This window comes from Zootoca vivipara, chromosome 10, assembly GCF_963506605.1.
Source record: "Zootoca vivipara chromosome 10, rZooViv1.1, whole genome shotgun sequence".
Taxonomy (NCBI): Eukaryota; Metazoa; Chordata; class Lepidosauria; order Squamata; family Lacertidae; genus Zootoca; species Zootoca vivipara.
Window position 1 is genome coordinate 64,560,946 of NC_083285.1, and position 18,525 is coordinate 64,579,470.

The following is an 18,525-nucleotide window of genomic DNA, read 5'->3' on the forward strand; positions in this document are numbered from 1 at the left end:
CTCTTTCCTGCCCCCCTCTTCTCATCTCTGTTGTCTCTGACCTTCGAAAGTTTATGCCAAGTTTATGATTAATATATATATATGTTGTTTTAATGGCTTTCTTGTAACGCCACCATGCTTTCTTTTAATGAGTCGGCAGGCTGTAAATGTTCTTGTAAAATGAATAAAGTGCCGGAGAAGAGCATTAGCCGTGCATGCAAAAGACCTCAAGTCCAATCTCTCTATAGCACCTTCAGCCTGGTAGGGGTGCCAGAAAACCTGGAGAGCTGGTGCCAGTCAGTGTAGGCAATATGGGGCAAAAGGCAGCTTCCCGTGTTCCTGTAAGAGCGCACTTCCTACTGAATCAGGAAAGCAACAAGAGGGAAGCAGGCAAAAGCTTCAAGTATAAAATAGTAAAATACAGTCTGGGAGCACAGTGGAGGCATAAATGGGGACTTAAGACAGGATCCTAAACTTGGTCTGGCAACCTGGCACAGAACACTATTTTAAAGACTTGTTTCTCCTCTGCCAGACTTAGGCAGAGCAGCAGGCCTGCTGCTGAACAGTGTTTCAATCCAGTTTAATTTTTGCTGGCTTGCTTTCTGCCAGCTTCTTGTGCATAGGATCCCATCAAAAGACCATCAAGTCCCACATCTAAAATCAAAGAATTGTAGCATTGGAAGGGACCCTGAGAACCATTTAGTCCAACCCCCTGCAATGCAGGAATATGCAACTGTGACTGTCCCATATGAGGATCAAACCTGCAACCTTGGCATTATCAGCACCATGTTCTAACCTACTGAGCTGACACAAGATTCTCAGGGCAACCTATTTACAGTCATACCTCCGTTTACATCTGCTGCGGTTTGAGTACTCCGCGGACCCGGAAGTGTTTACTTCCAGGTTCTGCGGCATGCGCATGCGCAGAAGCGATCTATCGGCGCTTCGTGCATACGTGAAAGCACCGCTTCGTTTAAGTACATTTCGGGGAGCGAATGGCTCCCCGGAACCAATTGTGTACTTAAACAGAGGTATTGGTTGAGGATTGGTCCCAATTTGCTTGCACAAGCCTTACTCAAAAGTTAGACTATGGAGGGCTTGTTATGATTTGTTGGCAGGGAAGCTATTATGACAATGAGCATTCATCCTCTCTTAGTTTAATCTCACCTGTTAAAGCGGGGGATGATGAGAAATAGCAGTGGCAGGCCCTGAAAGGGTAGAATGCTGATCTCTGTAGTCATTAAATCAAAAAAACAAAAAAACAAGAGTTGGGTCTGATCCAAGGCACTGCTGCATGCATGCTAAGGCTTGCCTTGAAATGCAGCCTTGTTCATATGGAGTGCAATTCCAATGCTAGGGATTGGCCAGAAGTTTGATCAGAATCTACTGGTTGATCTATTCTAGGTGATTTGCAAGAGAGTTGTAAACATTTCTGCCTCTCAGTAGTTGAACAATTGTAAGCACAACAGAATTTATATAAATACTTCTGGTCCCTCCCCCCCCCTCCTTATTTATCAAGCCCAAGAGTTCCTCATTTGTTTTTAAAATGTTTTAATTAGTTGTTCCCAGAGAAAGGCAGAACAGGTCAATCGGGATCTTCTTACTGGTAGATCTCTGGGTGACTTGTAGTAGATCAGCAAGGATGTTGGCCTCCCAGTTGTTAAATAGCAACAATAAAGTGAAGCCCACCTTCTAAATTAGATAGCTGAAATGAATAAAGCTGGGGGAATAACCAGGAATTGATTTGTATGTGGAGAGATTGTAGGTTTTCCTTTAATATCTACGGAATTGCAAAGTGTTTTAATTATTTACTCCAAGGAAACGCAGCAAGTTGAATTGTGAGACAATGAATTTCTTTCCGAGAGATATAAGGGTTGGGAGGTCTTTTTTTTCCCTTTTGATTGTCATTCCTGCATTGCAGGGGGTTGGACTAGATGAGACTGGGTCCCAACTCTACTGTTGTGATTCAAACTTTTTGAATGGAACTGCCAACAACATATGTTGGTTTTGTTACGGATTTTGTTTTTTAGTACTGGTTTTTATCTGGTTCTTTTAGTATCTTACTGGGATGGGTATTGTATTTATTTATGCATTCATAATGCGAACTGGGGTCAAGAATGGCAAAGGGGGGGGGAATAGAAATTTCTGAAATGACTGAAAATTAACACTAGGAACAGAGCTTTTCCAGAAGAAAAGGGTTCCACAACCAAACATCTCACCTGGACATTATTTCCTAAAAACCTGCTATGTACTGGGTCTTAATTATCTGCCGTAGGAAACATTCTTCCTGCAAGAGTAAATAAAGCTGTTTTCAACAGTTAATGTTGGATTCCTCTGTGCATGTGGTGACATTTATATAACTTTAACTTACAAGTCTATTTAAACCACAAAACTGTATAAATGTACTGCAGCTTTGGACTGCATTAATGCAGGCCTGGCCTTTATCATTTATTCTTGACAATGAAAACAAAGCCGCCCCTGTGGTTTGTTTCGGCTACAATCGGGTGTCACGCTGAGCAAACTGCACACTGTGCTTTTGTTTTCTTTTAGAAGTGAAGCCCTAATTAAAATAGCTGCTGGCATCTGTACATGCGCAGAGAACAAAAAGACGTTTGAGAACCGTCAAAGGGTACGCAGTACTTCGCGAGATACATTAATGGTTTGACTTTGCCCAAGGCAGTCTCATAGAGAAAAACAAGTTTAAGAGGAAAATTTGTTCCATCCTCTTGACATTTATTTTCCTACAAGGGAATTGGTGGTATATGCTGGCTTTGGAATGGACAATACTACTACCGTATTATCTTTGTAGGGTCTCCTCCAAACCTCTGCCCAGGTTCTACTTCAGCACATTTCTAAGCAACCATAGCATGCATTTATTATTTGCAAAGGACAGAAGCCATTCTGGAACTGACCAAGGTATTGAGGTTGATGAGAACATCTTATGCATGTTCAAAATGCACTAGTAGATAAAGGTCACTCCCAGAACTGGGTTAAGAACCAGCTTTGCCTGAGAAGTTAGTTCCGAGTGCAGGAGTAATCACACACCAAAGACAGTAAAATCAGTAACTGATAGCATATGGCCACATTTCTCCAGGAATACTGCCTCAGGAAGGTTACCTGTCCTCAATATAGAATTTTTGTGTTTTCACATAATTTAGTTGAGACTAACCCATGTGTTAAGGGACGCAGGTGGCGCTGTGGGTTAAACCAGAGCCTAGGGCTTGCTGATCAGAAGGTCGGCGGTTCGAATCCCCGCGACAGGGTGAGCTCCCATTGCTCGGTCCCAGCTCCTGCCAACCTAACAGTTCGAAAGCACGTCAAAATGCAAGTAGATAAATAGGTACCACTACAGTGGGAAGGTAAACGGTGTTTCCGTGTGATGCTCTGGTTCGCCAGAAGCGGCTTTGTCATGCTGGCCACATGGCCTGGAAGCTGTACACCGGCTCCCTCGGCCAATAATGTGAGATGAGCGCGCAACCCCAGAGTCGGTCACGACTGGACCTAATGGTCAGGGGTCCCTTTACCTTTACCCCATGTGTTGACATTATATTCAAAAAGCTTGTGATTATTGAAGTAGGTTTACAGCTTTTTGATTTATATCCCACCTTTCCTCCAAGTAGTTCAAGGAGGTAATGTTCTCTTTCTCCCCATTTTACCCCAACAACAACCCTGTGAGGTAGGTTAGGCCAACAGTGCCTGGCCCACGGTCACCCAGTGAGCTTTGTGCTGAGTGGGGATTTGAACCCTAGTCCGTCCGTCCCCACTCTTAGTCTAACACTTAGAATTGATTGAGCAACCTTGAAGTCAAACATCATTCATCATTTTCTCTCACTCGAGGCAAAAGAAATTAACTCTTCTTTGAAGTCCAAGACCACACAGCACACTACTTTTAAAAGCTTATTTGCTGTGTGCGGATGAAGGGATCATCAGTCGGGTTGAAGAGCCAGAGGGAGAGGGGGAAAGGTCGCTATCATCTGTGTGCTACTACTGATTTTTGTAAACTGAAGTTGGGAGGAAAATGCTTTAAAATGATCACAAGACAGGTCCCACTGGGCATAAGCAGCTCCTTCTCTGGACCTTTGCCAAGATGCTTGTTAAACGAAGGCTGGATGCAGATGCCGAGAGAGATGAAGTCTCAAAGGCAAATACTCAACTACAACTTTAATCAGTCAAAACAGAGTTTTACCACAGAAGTGTAATTACCAGAGATTATATCCGAACAAATGCACAAGTAGTTTCTCCCTGACGGGCATTGTATAGCATCATGCACCCCAGATTTCAAAGCACTTTTTGTAGTAGGATGTTCGCAGGAACAAACTGCATAAACTAGCTGTTTGCTGTATTTTGCCCTTAGTCATGTGCCCATCAGTGGTGGTCGCATGTGCAAGGTAAGGCTTCTAAGCCTAGTTTACTTAATACCCTAGTTTTCTATGTGCAAGGAGTTTGTAACATATCAGGCAGAGCATTAAAAGAATACTACAATTATTTCCATGAGGTATTATAGGTTTATTTCTTTGAAGCCATATACTTTTATGAAGCATTAAAAATTCACATACAAAACCAAAACCCAGCTCTTCATATATTAACAAAACATGAACCATCATTCCGAAAAGGAGGTGCTGTGCTTAGATTTCTTCTGTTAAGATACAACCCATGCCCAATAAATTGTACACTGCCAAAAAATAAAAGTAATGCATTATAGCCACTGAGATTGTGTCTTTGGGAAACTTTTTTTTTTTAAAAAAACCAACAATTTCCATCATGAAAGTTAAGTACACAGACTTGAAAAAAGGGTAAACCATCATTACACAAGGCAAAAATGTTATATATCATTCAAATATCATTTTATAAAGAGATGTGGAAAAGTACCTAAAATAGTTTCTTCTTGTATAAAATTTCAGTAATAAAATATTGCTTACAATAAATAAGAAATGTAGATTTCATGAATACTGGTTGCGCCATCGTTTTCTTCGTACCTAAAAACTGCATTTTATCAGCTAACGCTCCAGGCTATTTACAGGCAGTCAGAAGTCTTTGTTAAGTCACACCAAAGTATTTATCATCAGTGCCTGGAAGGAATGTAACAAATTTTGGGAGATCAGATGACTTCCAGAGTCAAACTAGTCTCCAGTGCACTTTTCCTCCTCCTCTTCTTTTAAAAAAGAGCACTGTGTGTAACTTCCATTGTGTTTTGCAATGCATACATGTTTAGAATTTTCCAAAATACTGCTTGAGTATGCAACTGTATGAGATAAGATTAACAAAGCAGGGAAAGGCAAACTTTGCTGCAGCTATATGGAGATATTGGATTTCATTGCTGCCCGTCCCATCTGTAGACATGGCAATTTTGAACAGTTCTTTAGCAGCTGCTCAATAGAAATGTGACGGACATTAAGCTGTGAAGCCAATGAGTCTTTTTCTTGTACTTGTGTAGTCAGCTCTTCAAACACATCTGAAATAAATATCAGCATCAAGTTAGTCCAATCACTTTGCAATTTTGTAGTTTTATTTACAAGATACTAAAAACAAAATGAAAATTGTGAACCTATAAATCAGTAACCTAGAGCCCTTTCTGTCAGTTTGTATTTCTTAGTACAGAAAGTATTGATCTGATGCGTAGAGATCTTGCATTTTCTAATTAATTCAAGAGGGTTCTGGAAGCTTCTCTGTGTGAAAGAAACAAGCAGAAGGTTCATGATGTTTGGGTTATTCCTTCAGAGAAGCTGAGTACAGCTGGCTTAAACTGGTTCTGTTATTTTTTTCTGTCAAGGTCATGCTGACTATAATAATAAGGCCAGAAGAAGCCTGGGTCTCTCTTTCTGTCCCTCTTCCTTCTGGTGTGGTGTTCTGTATATAGTGTTAAGGTTTAGTCTTATTATAAGTTATTGTAGGTTTAAGTAAAGTCTGCTGCAACTGGATTTCTTATGGACAGTGCCAATCCTGAATGTATTGGATTTGTGATCATTATGCTCATTTGCCTTCAGTAGCAGTAAAGCTCTGCTGGATGAAATATTAGAATCATAGAATTGGAAGAGACCACAAGGGCCATCCCGTCCAACCCCCTGCCGAGCAGGAAACACCATCAAAGCATTCTTGAAATATGCCTGTCAAGCCTCTGTTTAAAGACCTCCAAAGAAGGAGACTCCACCACACTCCTTGGTAGCAAATTCCACTGCCAAACAGCTCTTACTGTCAGGAAGTTAATTGCCTTTGGTCTATTTTCTGGGAATCCTGCAATGTGTTTAAGTTTCTACCCTGTTAACTATAAATTGGGATTCTACTGTGGATCAATATATGAGTAGAATACATGACACTTTCTAGAATGCAGATGGATGCTTTTACATGGTAGTCTCCAAAATTAATTTGTTTCTATTTCCCAAGATTTCTACTTTTTTCATGGGGAGAAAAAAGTGTATTTTCTACACATAAAACTAGCAGTGTCTTTTTTCCTTTATGTATTTATTTATTTTGGGGAGGACCGATCAATAGGCAGATATTAAAATTCACCTTACCCTGGATTTGCTTGAGAAGTTTCGTATTCAGCTGTTCCACTTCTGCAAGAGTCATCTTACTCACTGAAACAAGAAAAAAACCATAAGCCACCAGACAAAAGAGAGTAGGAGGAGAAGCAAAGGAGGTGTGACCTACAAAAATGTTTTAACAAACCATTTTGAAGGGTAACCAAGACTAACATAACTGAATGTTGGGCTTTTTCATTCTACTGTAGTCACAAGTCAGTAAAATGGAAAGCAGCAATATACTTAGGGTAATAATGTTCAGAAGAACATGGCAACCCCAAATACCCAGGAGTGAAAAAGTGCAAGACTTAAGTTCATACAACTGCCTTAATGTGAATTTGTGCCCTTTATGTCACATCCCATGCAGTGTCACACTCTTATCTGGTCCGGGTTATAAACATCCCTTTGGGGGAAACAAATGAGAAGATGTCCACTGGGGTTACTGTGGCCATAAAAACTGAACAGGCTTAACAGGCAAAGTAGCTCTTGCTTGTTATTAGTTCCCCACCCGCCAGCACACAACACTTCTGCACCCTTCAAAGCTGCTCCAGGATTGTAAAACCTTTACTAGACACTAAATTAAGCATTCAAAGAGATCGATACTACCGTATTAACAGTGTCATCTTATACATGTTTCCCCAGAAGTAAGTTTCCATACACTCAATGGAGCTTACTCCCTTGTAAATGTCATGAGGCTGCAATCCTAAACACAACACAAAATCTGCTGATTTAAAACGAAGTCTTTACATTTACGGGTTCTACACTTGTGTGAACTCAGAAGACCCCCCCCCCCTTCTGCTTAAGTGTTAATCGCTGGAGTGAATCCAGTGTGTCAATGAAACGCTCAAAGTTAAATACAATTTTAGTGTTTGCACATCAACTCAAAAAGGAAGACTTCCCTTCTTTCATGGTGCATTTGACAATCAGATACTAGCAAGCGACATTTACTCTTTTCCCATTTCCACTGACTTTCAGATGATTGTCCAATTACTAAAAGCTATTAAAAATGCCTTTACAAACATTTAAAACAAAAATATCGAGACACATAAGCATAAGCACTTCTTCCACTTACATTGCTCCCTGCTGTACTGCGGATGTCTTCTTTGGACCTGGGTATCTGGACCTGTTTCAGCTTTCCCCATCTCCGCTGACTGGTCATGACTAGACCACAATGAACTACTACAGTGTAAGGTAGCACCTGCTTGCTGCAACATATCAAGTCTAAAATCGCTGGATTCTCTTGGTTCTAGAATACTGTGTGAACAGTTTGAAATACTCCCGGAATTTCCATCTATCCATTTTGCAGAGTATTTAGGAACTTGGGAATCATATTGCGGAAGTAGCTTTCTCTCTCTCTGATGTCTAAAGCCAAACAGTTGATGCTGTGCTTGCTTGGAACTTTCAGAATCCAAATCCAAATCTTTGTTTTGTGCATACTGTATAATCCAGTTAATTTTTTTGCTCAATATGTTTTTCACTTCTGCATATGTGCTCTTGGAGAGTTTTGACTGTGGGCAACTCTGGTTTGCGATTAAGTGGAATTTCTCAAAACAGTCTCTGTGTCCCCTTAATGATCTTGTATGCAGAAGATCAGACTTTGGTATTCCTGATGGGAGAAAAAAATTACAAGTGGACACTGTAATTCAATTATATTAAATTGTAGGCTGCAGATATTTTAAGAAGAAATCGGCACTCAATGAAGACTAGACACAGGTTGCAAGAACACAAGGTTGATAAAAAGGTAATTTTCTGTATCTCATAGTCACTTAATTTTTCTCATAAGCAGCTCAAAGAGTTATCCACACCCCTATATAATGAAATAAAATAATCTCCACTTCCACAACCTCAGCACCTAGGAACTACCACAGAGGATCAGTCTAAGTGACTATGAGGAAGCTAAATATACCAGTGATGGGAGTCCCCAAGTAACAGGACCCACCTGGAATAATGACTAGTCTTGCCTGGATTCATCATCGTATGACTCCATCTGGTATAGTTCAACTTGTTCCATATATCACAAAGAAAGGGGAGGACGTGGGCTGTGGTCTAAACCACTGAGTCTCTTGGGCTTGCTGATCAGAAGGTTGGCAGTTTGAATCTGTGCGACAGGGTGAGTTCCTGTTGCTCTGTCCCAGCCAACCTAGCAGCTCTAAAGCACACCAGTGCAAGTAGATAAATAGGTACTGCTGTGGCGGGAAGGTAAACAATGTTTCCATGCGCTCTGGTTTCCATCACAGTGTCCCGTTTGGCCAGAAGCAGTTTAGGCATTCAGATCACATGACCGGGAAAGCTGTCTGAGGACAAACGCTGGCCTGAAAGTGAGATGAACGCCACAACCCCATAGTCGCCCTTGATTGGACTTAACCATCCAGGGGTCCTTTACCCTTTACCTACCTTTATATCATACATAAACCAAACTGAATGTTATTAAGACTAAGGCAAGAATTTACAGTCTACAAAAATACAGTGGTTCAGCTGTGCCCCTATCTGGACAAGGACAGCCTAACTTCCGTCACCTATGCTCTGGTAACCTATAGGTTAACATCTCTAGATTAATGTTTATGGCAGGGGTCGGCAAGGCTTACCTTGCCTGAGCCGGTTCACTGCCGCGGAGCCCCCTCTGTGGGCCGGATTGCGGGAGCGCATGCCCGTGATTTCCGGCGCCACGAAAGCAAGTTCCCGCGCTGCACTGGTTTAGCGCAGCGTATGGGGACTCGCCTAGCGGGCAGCTCGGTGGTGGCTTGTGGGCCGGTAAACGACCCCTGTGGGCCGCTTGTGGCCCATTGGCCTTAGGTTGCTGATCTTTGGTTTACGGCAAAAAAATGAGAGGTACTATATAGTGGTACCTCATGTTGAGTAACCTCCAGGTTATGGAATCTCCAGGTTACAGCTGTGGCAAACCCGTAAGTGTATACTTCCGGGTTTCACTGCTCGCGCATGCGCAGAAGCGGCACCTCTAGTTACAGATTTTTCGGGGTGTGTACGGCACCCTAAAACGAATTAAATCCGTAACCAGAGGTACCACTATACTGAGATAGCTAGAGTCACTCAGGGCATCAGCTCCTTTAACATGGCACCAAGACAGTCTTTCACAGGACTGGAAAGTGATGCTTTGCAGAGTTACTGCACAGAATCTCTGTTATCTAAGCACCTTTAAATAGGCTCGGTTTTGACAAGGAAAAGCTCTGGGAACATCCATCATAAAGCAGATTATGGAACACATGTATGAATGTGAAATAAATGAGTATGGCAGTGCAGCAACTGTAATTCTCCACTGAGCAAAAAATGTGTTGCTGTTTTCACCAGAAGAATGACAAAAACAGTTTTGTTCCATTCCACACACGGGTTTTGTCTCTCATCTATAGGAGTTGGGAAAGAATAAATCTAATCTTCCTTCTCAATCTCATTGAGAAGCTCACTTATTTCACATATACTGCCCCCCCAAAAAACATGGAGGGGAGATTTTCACATTCTGCACCCCAACATCCAACAGAATCTGTATTCATGCATTACACGGAACCATAGTTGATTCCAGCATGGTCTTGCTCCTGGCCATGCAAAGCAAAGTTCATGGTTTGTTTCCCTCAAACAAACCTTGGCTACTGCTTGTGCTGTGCTTGGAGAAGATTCAAACCAGGAGCTTGGAGAAGAAACAAACCATGAACTCACGTTTGACTGACACAACAAGAAAAGCTTTGTGCTTCGTTGCTTCCAGCATGGCCGGGAGCAAAATGTGGACTTTTGATTAATTTCATTAAATTTACCCAACTTGATTGCAAAAAAACTCAAAGCAGTTTACAGAAAGAACCCTAATGTGCATCATCACACCACTTGTTTCAAGTTAAACCATAGTTAAGCTTTATGTATGATGCACTAGAATCTTCATGGAAGTTTTCAATTGAGTGTACAACACCTGCAATAAAGTGACAGAGGCATACATTGGCTGAGCAGAATTTATTCCGAAGAACAGTTGACTTTTTAAAATGAGGAAATAATATTTATATTAGTTCTCTCAGTCTACTATGAATCTGCCAATCAAGCTGATGGTATTGTTTGAAAATATTTAAAGACACTGCTATTTATATCAATAACAAAAATATCAGATTACTAAATCCAGTAAATACCCTGTATAAATGCCTCACCAACACCATGAGGGACTGTGCCAGAAAATCAAGATGCAATGATTTCTGGCAGCTTATTACTGTGCAAGCAAATTAGTCTGTGGTACTGCTGGTTTTGAGTATGGAAAAATGCAGTCTTACCAAGGCATTTAGGCATTCAGCCATACTGGCATAAGGCATTTAGCCAGTATGTTAAATCTGAAGGATTATCTCCCTGTAGAGTTGCAACTGAACTGACAAGCAGCTCTCAACCAGCAGCTACTTATATTATGCCTGGGAGGACCCTCTATATTTGAAAAGCTTTAATTAAAATTCTGAAAGGGAACTCATGTCCCAACATATTCCTATCTTGGCTAAATATAAAACAGATGCTTCGAACAGCAAGCATATACATGTAAAGAAAGTAGGAACTAAATCATCAGCTTTTCAAGAAGTATTTCAGAACAGGTGCAGATGTATTTTGAAGTAGGCATTTATTCTTTTCTACAGCCTTCTACAATGGAAGATCTCATTATATGGAACAGCCAGCATCAGCTTTTGTACCCAGCTCATGTTGCTGTGTTACACAATAGCTGCTGGGCTTGTTTTCTCTTTGTGTGCAAGTCTCTAATCCAAAGAGCTACGCTAGCAGCTGGGCAAGTTAAAAGAGCCATGAACAGGCGCACACACACAGCTTTGATGCCAGGACTTGCCAGCTAGCTGTTAACATCCATCGTTTGTGCCTCTTCTCCACCACCACCCTTTCTCCAGGTTGGAAGGCACCCAAGTTTTTATTTCCTTAGATGCAATTATCCCTAGGTGGCTGATAATTAAGTAAAAGGCAATTTTAGGATTTTGCTTTGTTACTCTGTACATGTGGAGAGGTAGATTTTGTAAAGGTTTTTAAACGGAACTCAATGGGATAACTAATCAAATTTAAAAAGCATGCTGTGTGGAGTAATTATTCCTTAATTGATTAAAAGAGATGGTTTGAAGTGTTTTTACTACAAAGTAATAGCATTGAGTGAATTAATCAATTGATCAGAACTTTTTGTTTTGTTTCAGGGGAATTGTTACCAAGATAATAGACCATTAAGATACAGGTCTGGAATGATCATACGACTGCAAAACAGGAGGATCATTCAGTCTAACCCACTGCCTTATTTTATTTACTTATTATAAAATTTCAACCCAACCCCTGGCGCCTAAAAGAGCCCAGAATGTGAAACACAGCAACAAAGCAATCCAGTTTAAAAATAAAACAAACAACACCTAAAAACCATTTAAAAACAGTCAGGTTTCCTTACAGCTAAAAATTTGCAGATTGGGAGAACTCTGGAAGAGAATGAACAGCAACAAGACATCTTCCAAACATTGAGCTGAACCTTGCCCAGCCAAGGTAAGCAGGACACTTGCCACTGTACTCTGAAACCTGAACAAAGCAAACTGGTTTGGTTTTTAAGTCATTTTTCTTCTCTCCATTTTACTAGCAAGCCAACAAACCCTTCAGAATGCTGCAACAGCACTGTTTTTAAAAACTGTTCTTTACCAGTTGCTGCAGGATATAGCATAGAAGGTCCTGCACAAACCAGTGGCCAGTGTAGTCCTTGTTCCTGTGACAGCACTCAGAAAAAGTAGAGTGCTTTCCACTTCTGTTACCAAGTAACATTTTAGTAACAACTGCTCAATATTTATCTGCCCGATCATTAGATTCCAAATAGGGCAAATTAGGGAAAGGGGATCTATTTGTTGCTATAGATCAACAATCCTCAATCAGCTTTGCTGCCTAGACTGGTATTTAAAAAACAGCATTGACTGTAGTCTGGTAACCTTTGTTTCCTTAAAAAAATATGAGGTAAAATTCTAAAGTCATTTGTGCAGAAAGGATATTACTGGATGGAACACCAGCAAATGTTTATTGCTACAGAAATATGTTTAGACTTGTTTACTTGGGACTTGTTCATCTCTTACGAAATACAGTTCACGACAAAATGCACATGCTTCCACTTGTCTTTTGGAATATACAATACTGTACAGAAACGTACAATTTAACTATTATTCTAGGTCAAATTTCTATTGTTTGGAGCCCACAAACCCATTACTAAAGAGCAGTTAAACTTCATATTTCAACACAGCACTGTGTATTCTAAAGACAAGTTTGAGACCAAATGTTTGTCAAGAAATGTATCTGTAACAAAACTGAGAATAAGGGAAACTGAAATCACTAAGTAAATGCGTGCTTAGAAATGCACAGGTGTTTATTTAAAGACTGGGCAAATGTGAGTATCGGTTAACTAAACTAGCAGTCCTTCAAATCCTGATTATCAGATTATAAAGTTACAAAAAGCTCGAGAGTAAATTAACTATTTACAGGGCTCAAATGCATATAGTGCAAGCCCAATAGATTTGAGTTGTATTCCTATCCTCTCTTCTCCAAACTGAGTGATTTTTTTAAAAAAAATTCACACAAACACCCTGTGAGGGAGATGAAGCTTAAAGTTAGCATCTTGCTTAATACCATAAGGTAAATCTTAAAGCATAGCAGGAATGTGAACGCAGGTTTCCTGTGTCTGAATTTAAGTCTTTAGTACAGTAGTGGCATCAGGCTAACCCCACAGTCATTCTGGATCCTGACAAGTTTTCAGTTTGAAAGTATTTTAAACCATTACTAGGAAACAAGACTAGCAAGAGTTTCTGCTGCACATTGACAGGCTCTAAATGACAGCCAACATATTATACAGCAGGGGTGGCCACCTCCCAAGAGACTCTGATCTACTCACAGAGTTAAAAACTGGGAGTGATCTACCCCCTTTTGGGGGGTTCAGGTCAAAGCTGTTGAGTTTTTTTAAGGAAGGGGAGCCCTTTTTTGGGTTTAGGTCAAACTTGTTGAGCTTCTTTTAGGAGGGAGGGAGGCCCATTTTTGTTTAGGGCTTCAGGTCATAGTTCAGCTTTTTTTAGGGAGGAGGAAATTTTTGGGTGAGCTTTTTTTAGGGGTGCGAGTGATCTAGCAGTGATCTACCACAGACATCCAGTGATCTACTGGTAGATCACAATCTACCTGTTGGACGTGCCTGTTATACAGTATATATATCATCTGTGTGTTTCATTTCCCTCAGACCTCACTAAGATTTTGTCTCTCAACGCTCAGTGTTTATATACCTGTGACCATATATTCCATTCCATATATTAGAGGGTTACTGGGGTTTGTTGGGTGGCATACAAACCTTGTTAAATAAATAAAATCTGATATGGGAAAGCTTATGCTATAATAAATTGGTTCGTCTTTAAGATGTCACAAAACTCAGTTGTTTTTACAGATGGCTACTCCATCTGGCAATGACATAATGTGGTTGCTTAGAAACAGTAGGTTATCTTGCATTTATTTTAGATCCTTAAACCCTGAAAAAGTCCAACAAGTGATCTGTATTATTTAGTGACTACTTTTGAATTTGTCTCTATTACTGCAGATGTTTTTTAGTGGAGATAATTTTCACAAATATACTAATAGTTAAAATGTTGTATTTATATACTACTTTTCTAGTAAAAGAGACATTCTTCCAATAATAAGAATAAGAATTTCCTTTCAAAATTTCCCAAAGCCTCAATGGCGCAGTATTATTATTCAATGTTAGGCTACACTTACCTTCAATGTTTAGCTCAAAACAAATGTGGCAGAATGAGAGCGTCTCTCTTTCTGTTCCTAACTTGCACACGCTGCAAACATTATCATCGTTCAAGTCAATGTTAACAAACTGCTCTTCGTTCATAGTGTCCCTAAAAGAGAAAATGCCCTGTTACCCTGTGAAGGCTGAAAAAACCCACATCCTAGCACTAACCACAACCTAAATTTGAACATATAGTAATGCACCTGAAAGTTTCTGTTTTCCATTTCCCATCGATTTAAAACTGAAGGCTTATTTCTAAATCTAGACATCCTTTATTCTACATTTTCATAATTTCAAGCCTACAGGATTAGTATTTTCCACATTTGGTTTGCTCTACATGGCCTAAATACTTTAAAACTCACTGAGCAAGTGCTTAAATTATACGCTCTTCTGTGGTTCTCTAACCTGATATGAAAGGAAAACAATGCCCTTTGACATGCTCATGATGTTTTTCCTGTGAACAATTAACTGTATTTAGGGATTTTTAAAAAATTGTGCCAATTCAGTTTGGCAGTCACAGATGTATTTTGCTTTTTTGTCACTTGTCTAAAAACATGAACACATCACAATTTGCAGTTTTTATTTTAATATTTATATTCCAATTTCCACTACATAGGTCTTAAAGTGGCTTACAGCAATAAAATATACTACACACAAAGTTTACATCACAAATTAAACCTCCAAAGTTTAAATCTAAAAAAGAAAATAAAAATGTAAAACTTCTGAGAAGCATCCAGGGTACAAAGGCCTCCTGAAATAAAACTGTTCTGACCAGATGTCTGAAACTCAGTAGGGACGGTGGCTGTCTTAACTTCTTGTGGGAAGGAGTTCCACACCCACAACAATGCCTCCAAAGTCATCTGAAGCCTATGCTGTACATGTTTGGCCTTACACATTTTCCTAACACAGCTGGCACTGTGAGTATTAATCTGGAATAGTTAAAAGGCTCGATCACATCTCCTGTGCAATACACTAGAGTTGTAATTAAGGATTGTCATGTCATTTGGCTTGAACATCCTGTTTAAACTACATTCCGTATATGGCTTGGGTTCTGCAGGGGCAATCAAGCCGAATAATGTATGATGATGATTTTCAATTCATCAGGCTGCTGATATAAAGGGTAAGTTAATGAAACCCAGCATCCTCTGTAGTAAATTGAAATTGTTACTCTCTCAAACTGTTTATTAGCTATTAAGAGTCTATTAACTATGCAGAACATTCATTTGAGTTTTACTTAAGGCCTTCAAGAGATTGGAAGTACTCTGTTTAATACCCACAGAAACTAAAACCAGGATTCTGAGGCTGGTTGTCCTAGAGAAGACTAGGACTGCATACACACTATACATTTAAAGCACCCCCATCCCAAAATAATATGGAAACTATTCCATTAAGGGTGCTGGAAACTGTAGCTCTGTGAGGCGTAAACTACAACTCCCATGGGGTATTCATTATTATGTTGTGTATTTTGTGTTTTGTATACTGTAAGCCACTCTGTGATCCTCAGATGAAGGGTGGTATATAAATTTATTTTGTTATTGTTATTATTAATCATGTGTATGCAACTTAGGTCATCTTTTTACAAAAAAGAAATGAAAACAAAAGAATATAGAGAACTGGCCAATAGTGCATTCTGTAGTTATCAACCTACATCTTTGAGAATCAAGGCATCCACTAGATCACACTGGCTCATCTTCTAGGAGAAATACATGCCACCCTTAATATTTTTTTAAAAAATTGCTCGCTTTGACAGAACCAATAAGGATTGCCCTTTCGACCAGTCTCCCTTGTTGTCTTAAAAATTAAACAGAAAATAAAGCTAACTTCTTATCCCGACTCCCTGAAGTGGGGCTGGCTGTGGCAAGGGAGATGTACCTAATACATGCTCAGAGCCACATGTTTTTCAGTAAAAGTGGTAAATCTGCAGCACATGAAACCTTGTTCGATTCCAAAAACCCACCAGCCCAGACAGCACTGGCAATAGTCAGGGATGAAGGGGATTGTGCTCCAGCAGTATTTGGGCAGCATGCTCCCCATCTCATCATTAAGTAGGTAGGGTGGATTCTGTATACTGTTGGGTGATTTTCGTGGATCAACACTTTTAATGGATTTGTATGATTGCTGCCACTGCAAATTGCTTTGGTAGTCCTTTGTGTGAAGCAATACAAAAACAGAATCTAACCTAATCTCTGCCCTACAAATTAGTCACTGTGTTCAGGTGCTGGGATCGTCCTTTTTGTTTCAAAATTAAACCATGTCGCTTAATTAAATAAGGCTGCTCCATTACTCACTCTGCCTCCTCGGTACTATTTGGAATATTCTATTAGCTAGCACCAAGTGGGAGTTTCAGAGCTATGAGCATACCTAGCTGACACTAAGCAGGGTCTAGGGCCAAGTTGCTGCCCAGATGGAGTGACTGCCTGAGAAACACATCTATGTTGCTTTGGGGGAGGGTGTGTGTGTGTGTACAAGTAAATAAAAAATAAGTCAAGAACCACAATTAAGAGGGGAAGGGTGATGGGGAAGCAATTAACATGCAGGGAGAAGTGGATTCAGCACAGCCTCAACATTTTCTCCATGGCAGATTTCACAAGGCACATAAACACTCCCCCTCCCCCCCCCCACAAAAAAACACTAGCCATAAGTATGGCTCCAGCACTACCAAAACCCACCAGGTTGTAGATTTCCCTAAACATGCCTCCACACTACATTCAGTATAGGGTTTGGATTCTGCAGGGGCAACCATGCTGAACAATGTACAATGGTGATTTTCATTTCAATTCAATTCAAGGGTGCTAATATAAAGGGTACCTCACGTGGCATGCCTATTCCCTTAGTAAGCATACGTATTATTAACTCCACTTAAACCCATTATATATATATATATATATATATATATATATATATATATATATATATATATATATATATATATACATACACACACACACACACACACACACGTGTATTATTAACTCCTCTTAAACTAGACACACACACACCATTATTTAAATAAATAAATATTCTCTTTTAAACCTGCCATTTATCCACTTACCGCCGAGGCTCATCTTAATACCCTCAAACAGCCCCCCTTCTTCTAACCAATGCAAATATCATGATCGTTAACGCTTCCCCCTTAAACCGGGCCCCTTACCAACTTCCCATTCATGGGGACCCAACCTAATACCTTCTCAGAAGGAACAGCAGTCCTCTTTTAACGCTCCTCTTTTAAACCTTTTGCCCGTTTGCCCAACAGCCACGGGGAGGGGGAGGGGGAGCCCCACACACCTAACACTCTAACCGTTAACCCTATAGTCGCCGTTATCAACAGCGCTCCGACAAGAGGAGTGAATGGTCACCATCATCCAAGAGCAGCGCTGAGAGACATTCGCATTGTCTTAAGGGCCAGAGCTACCGGGGAAGGAGGAGGAGGAGGGAAGACCTACAACGGGAACCAGGAGGAGAATGGAGGAAGGCCGTCCCTGCCGCCTGAGGCAGCCGCCTCGCCTCGCCTGAGGGCCGGCCCTGGTCAAGACCCCCTTGGCCCACCCCACGGAAACCGTCGCTTCCCCTCACCGTATCCGCGCTTCGCCCGCCGCGCTCCCCACTTCTATCTTCCGGAGCCGCCAAGCACCGTCTGAGGGAAGAAGGCGAGGGACGGGCTCCGCTTGGCCTCCTCGCGCCCGGAGCCCCGCCCACTCGGACTAGACCATTGCGTGCCAGAGAAGGGGGTGCGCGTCTGTGTCCTCATTTTTTGTGTGCGCGCGTTTATTCGCTTTTCCCCTTTTCCTCTTCTCGGTAGTCGTCTTATCTGCTCTGCTCGCGTTTCTTTCAGAAAGCGGACTGGCTTTACTTCTGTCCGCACGCAAAACAAACACCCCCGCCCACACAAACACCAATGGGCCCGGCCGGAATAGGCGTCGCGCGCTGCCTGAGAGCGCAGAGACATACAGAAAAGGTAGAGTAGCGCGCGAAGCCTCAGTTTATGGGTTCTGTCGGTTGCTTTCTTCCTGCGGGGAGGGGAGAGCAGAGCAACGGACTTTGCAGAGGATGGAGCGCAGGGTTGCAGCAGCCCACACGGGGAATGTCTAGTTTGCAAGAGCCGTGCTTTTCAAATAGGATAATTCCTACTGAATCGCTCCCTAAGCCATTCTAGGGAGCATTTAATGAAGAGGTGAAATGAGAGTTCGCAAATGTATCCATTCCCTTAAAAAAGAAAAAGAAAAGCGTCCTTTGGATTCTTTTATTTAAAATATTGTTTTAGTC

At 41.0% G+C, this 18,525-nt stretch overlaps 1 protein-coding gene across 1 annotated transcript; it reads right to left on the reverse strand.

The window, feature by feature from the left end:
* Positions 1 to 3,466: 3,466 nt before the first annotated feature.
* On the reverse strand, positions 3,467 to 17,993 carry C10H21orf91 (chromosome 10 C21orf91 homolog). Its single transcript, XM_035126570.2, has 5 exons — positions 17,836 to 17,993; positions 14,241 to 14,371; positions 7,570 to 8,103; positions 6,492 to 6,554; positions 3,467 to 5,431 (listed from the first exon to the last, which is right to left on the reverse strand). The coding sequence occupies exons 2-5, from the start codon at positions 14,362 to 14,364 to the stop codon at positions 5,271 to 5,273; spliced, it is 882 nt and encodes a 293-aa protein (XP_034982461.1). The 5' UTR covers positions 14,365 to 14,371; positions 17,836 to 17,993; the 3' UTR covers positions 3,467 to 5,270.
* Positions 17,994 to 18,525: the final 532 nt, after the last annotated feature.

Excerpts from the sequence above, each read along its gene's own strand:
- C10H21orf91 (XM_035126570.2), bottom strand. The coding sequence starts at position 14,364 with ATGAACGAAGAGCAGTTTGTTAACATTGACTTGAACGATGATAATGTT. Across the intron at positions 8,104-14,240 it reads TTTTGAGCTAAACATTGAAG|GAATACCAAAGTCTGATCTT; the intron begins GTAAGTGTAGCC and ends TTCTCCCATCAG. Across the intron at positions 6,555-7,569 it reads GCAGTACAGCAGGGAGCAAT|TGAGTAAGATGACTCTTGCA; the intron begins GTAAGTGGAAGA and ends TTCTTGTTTCAG.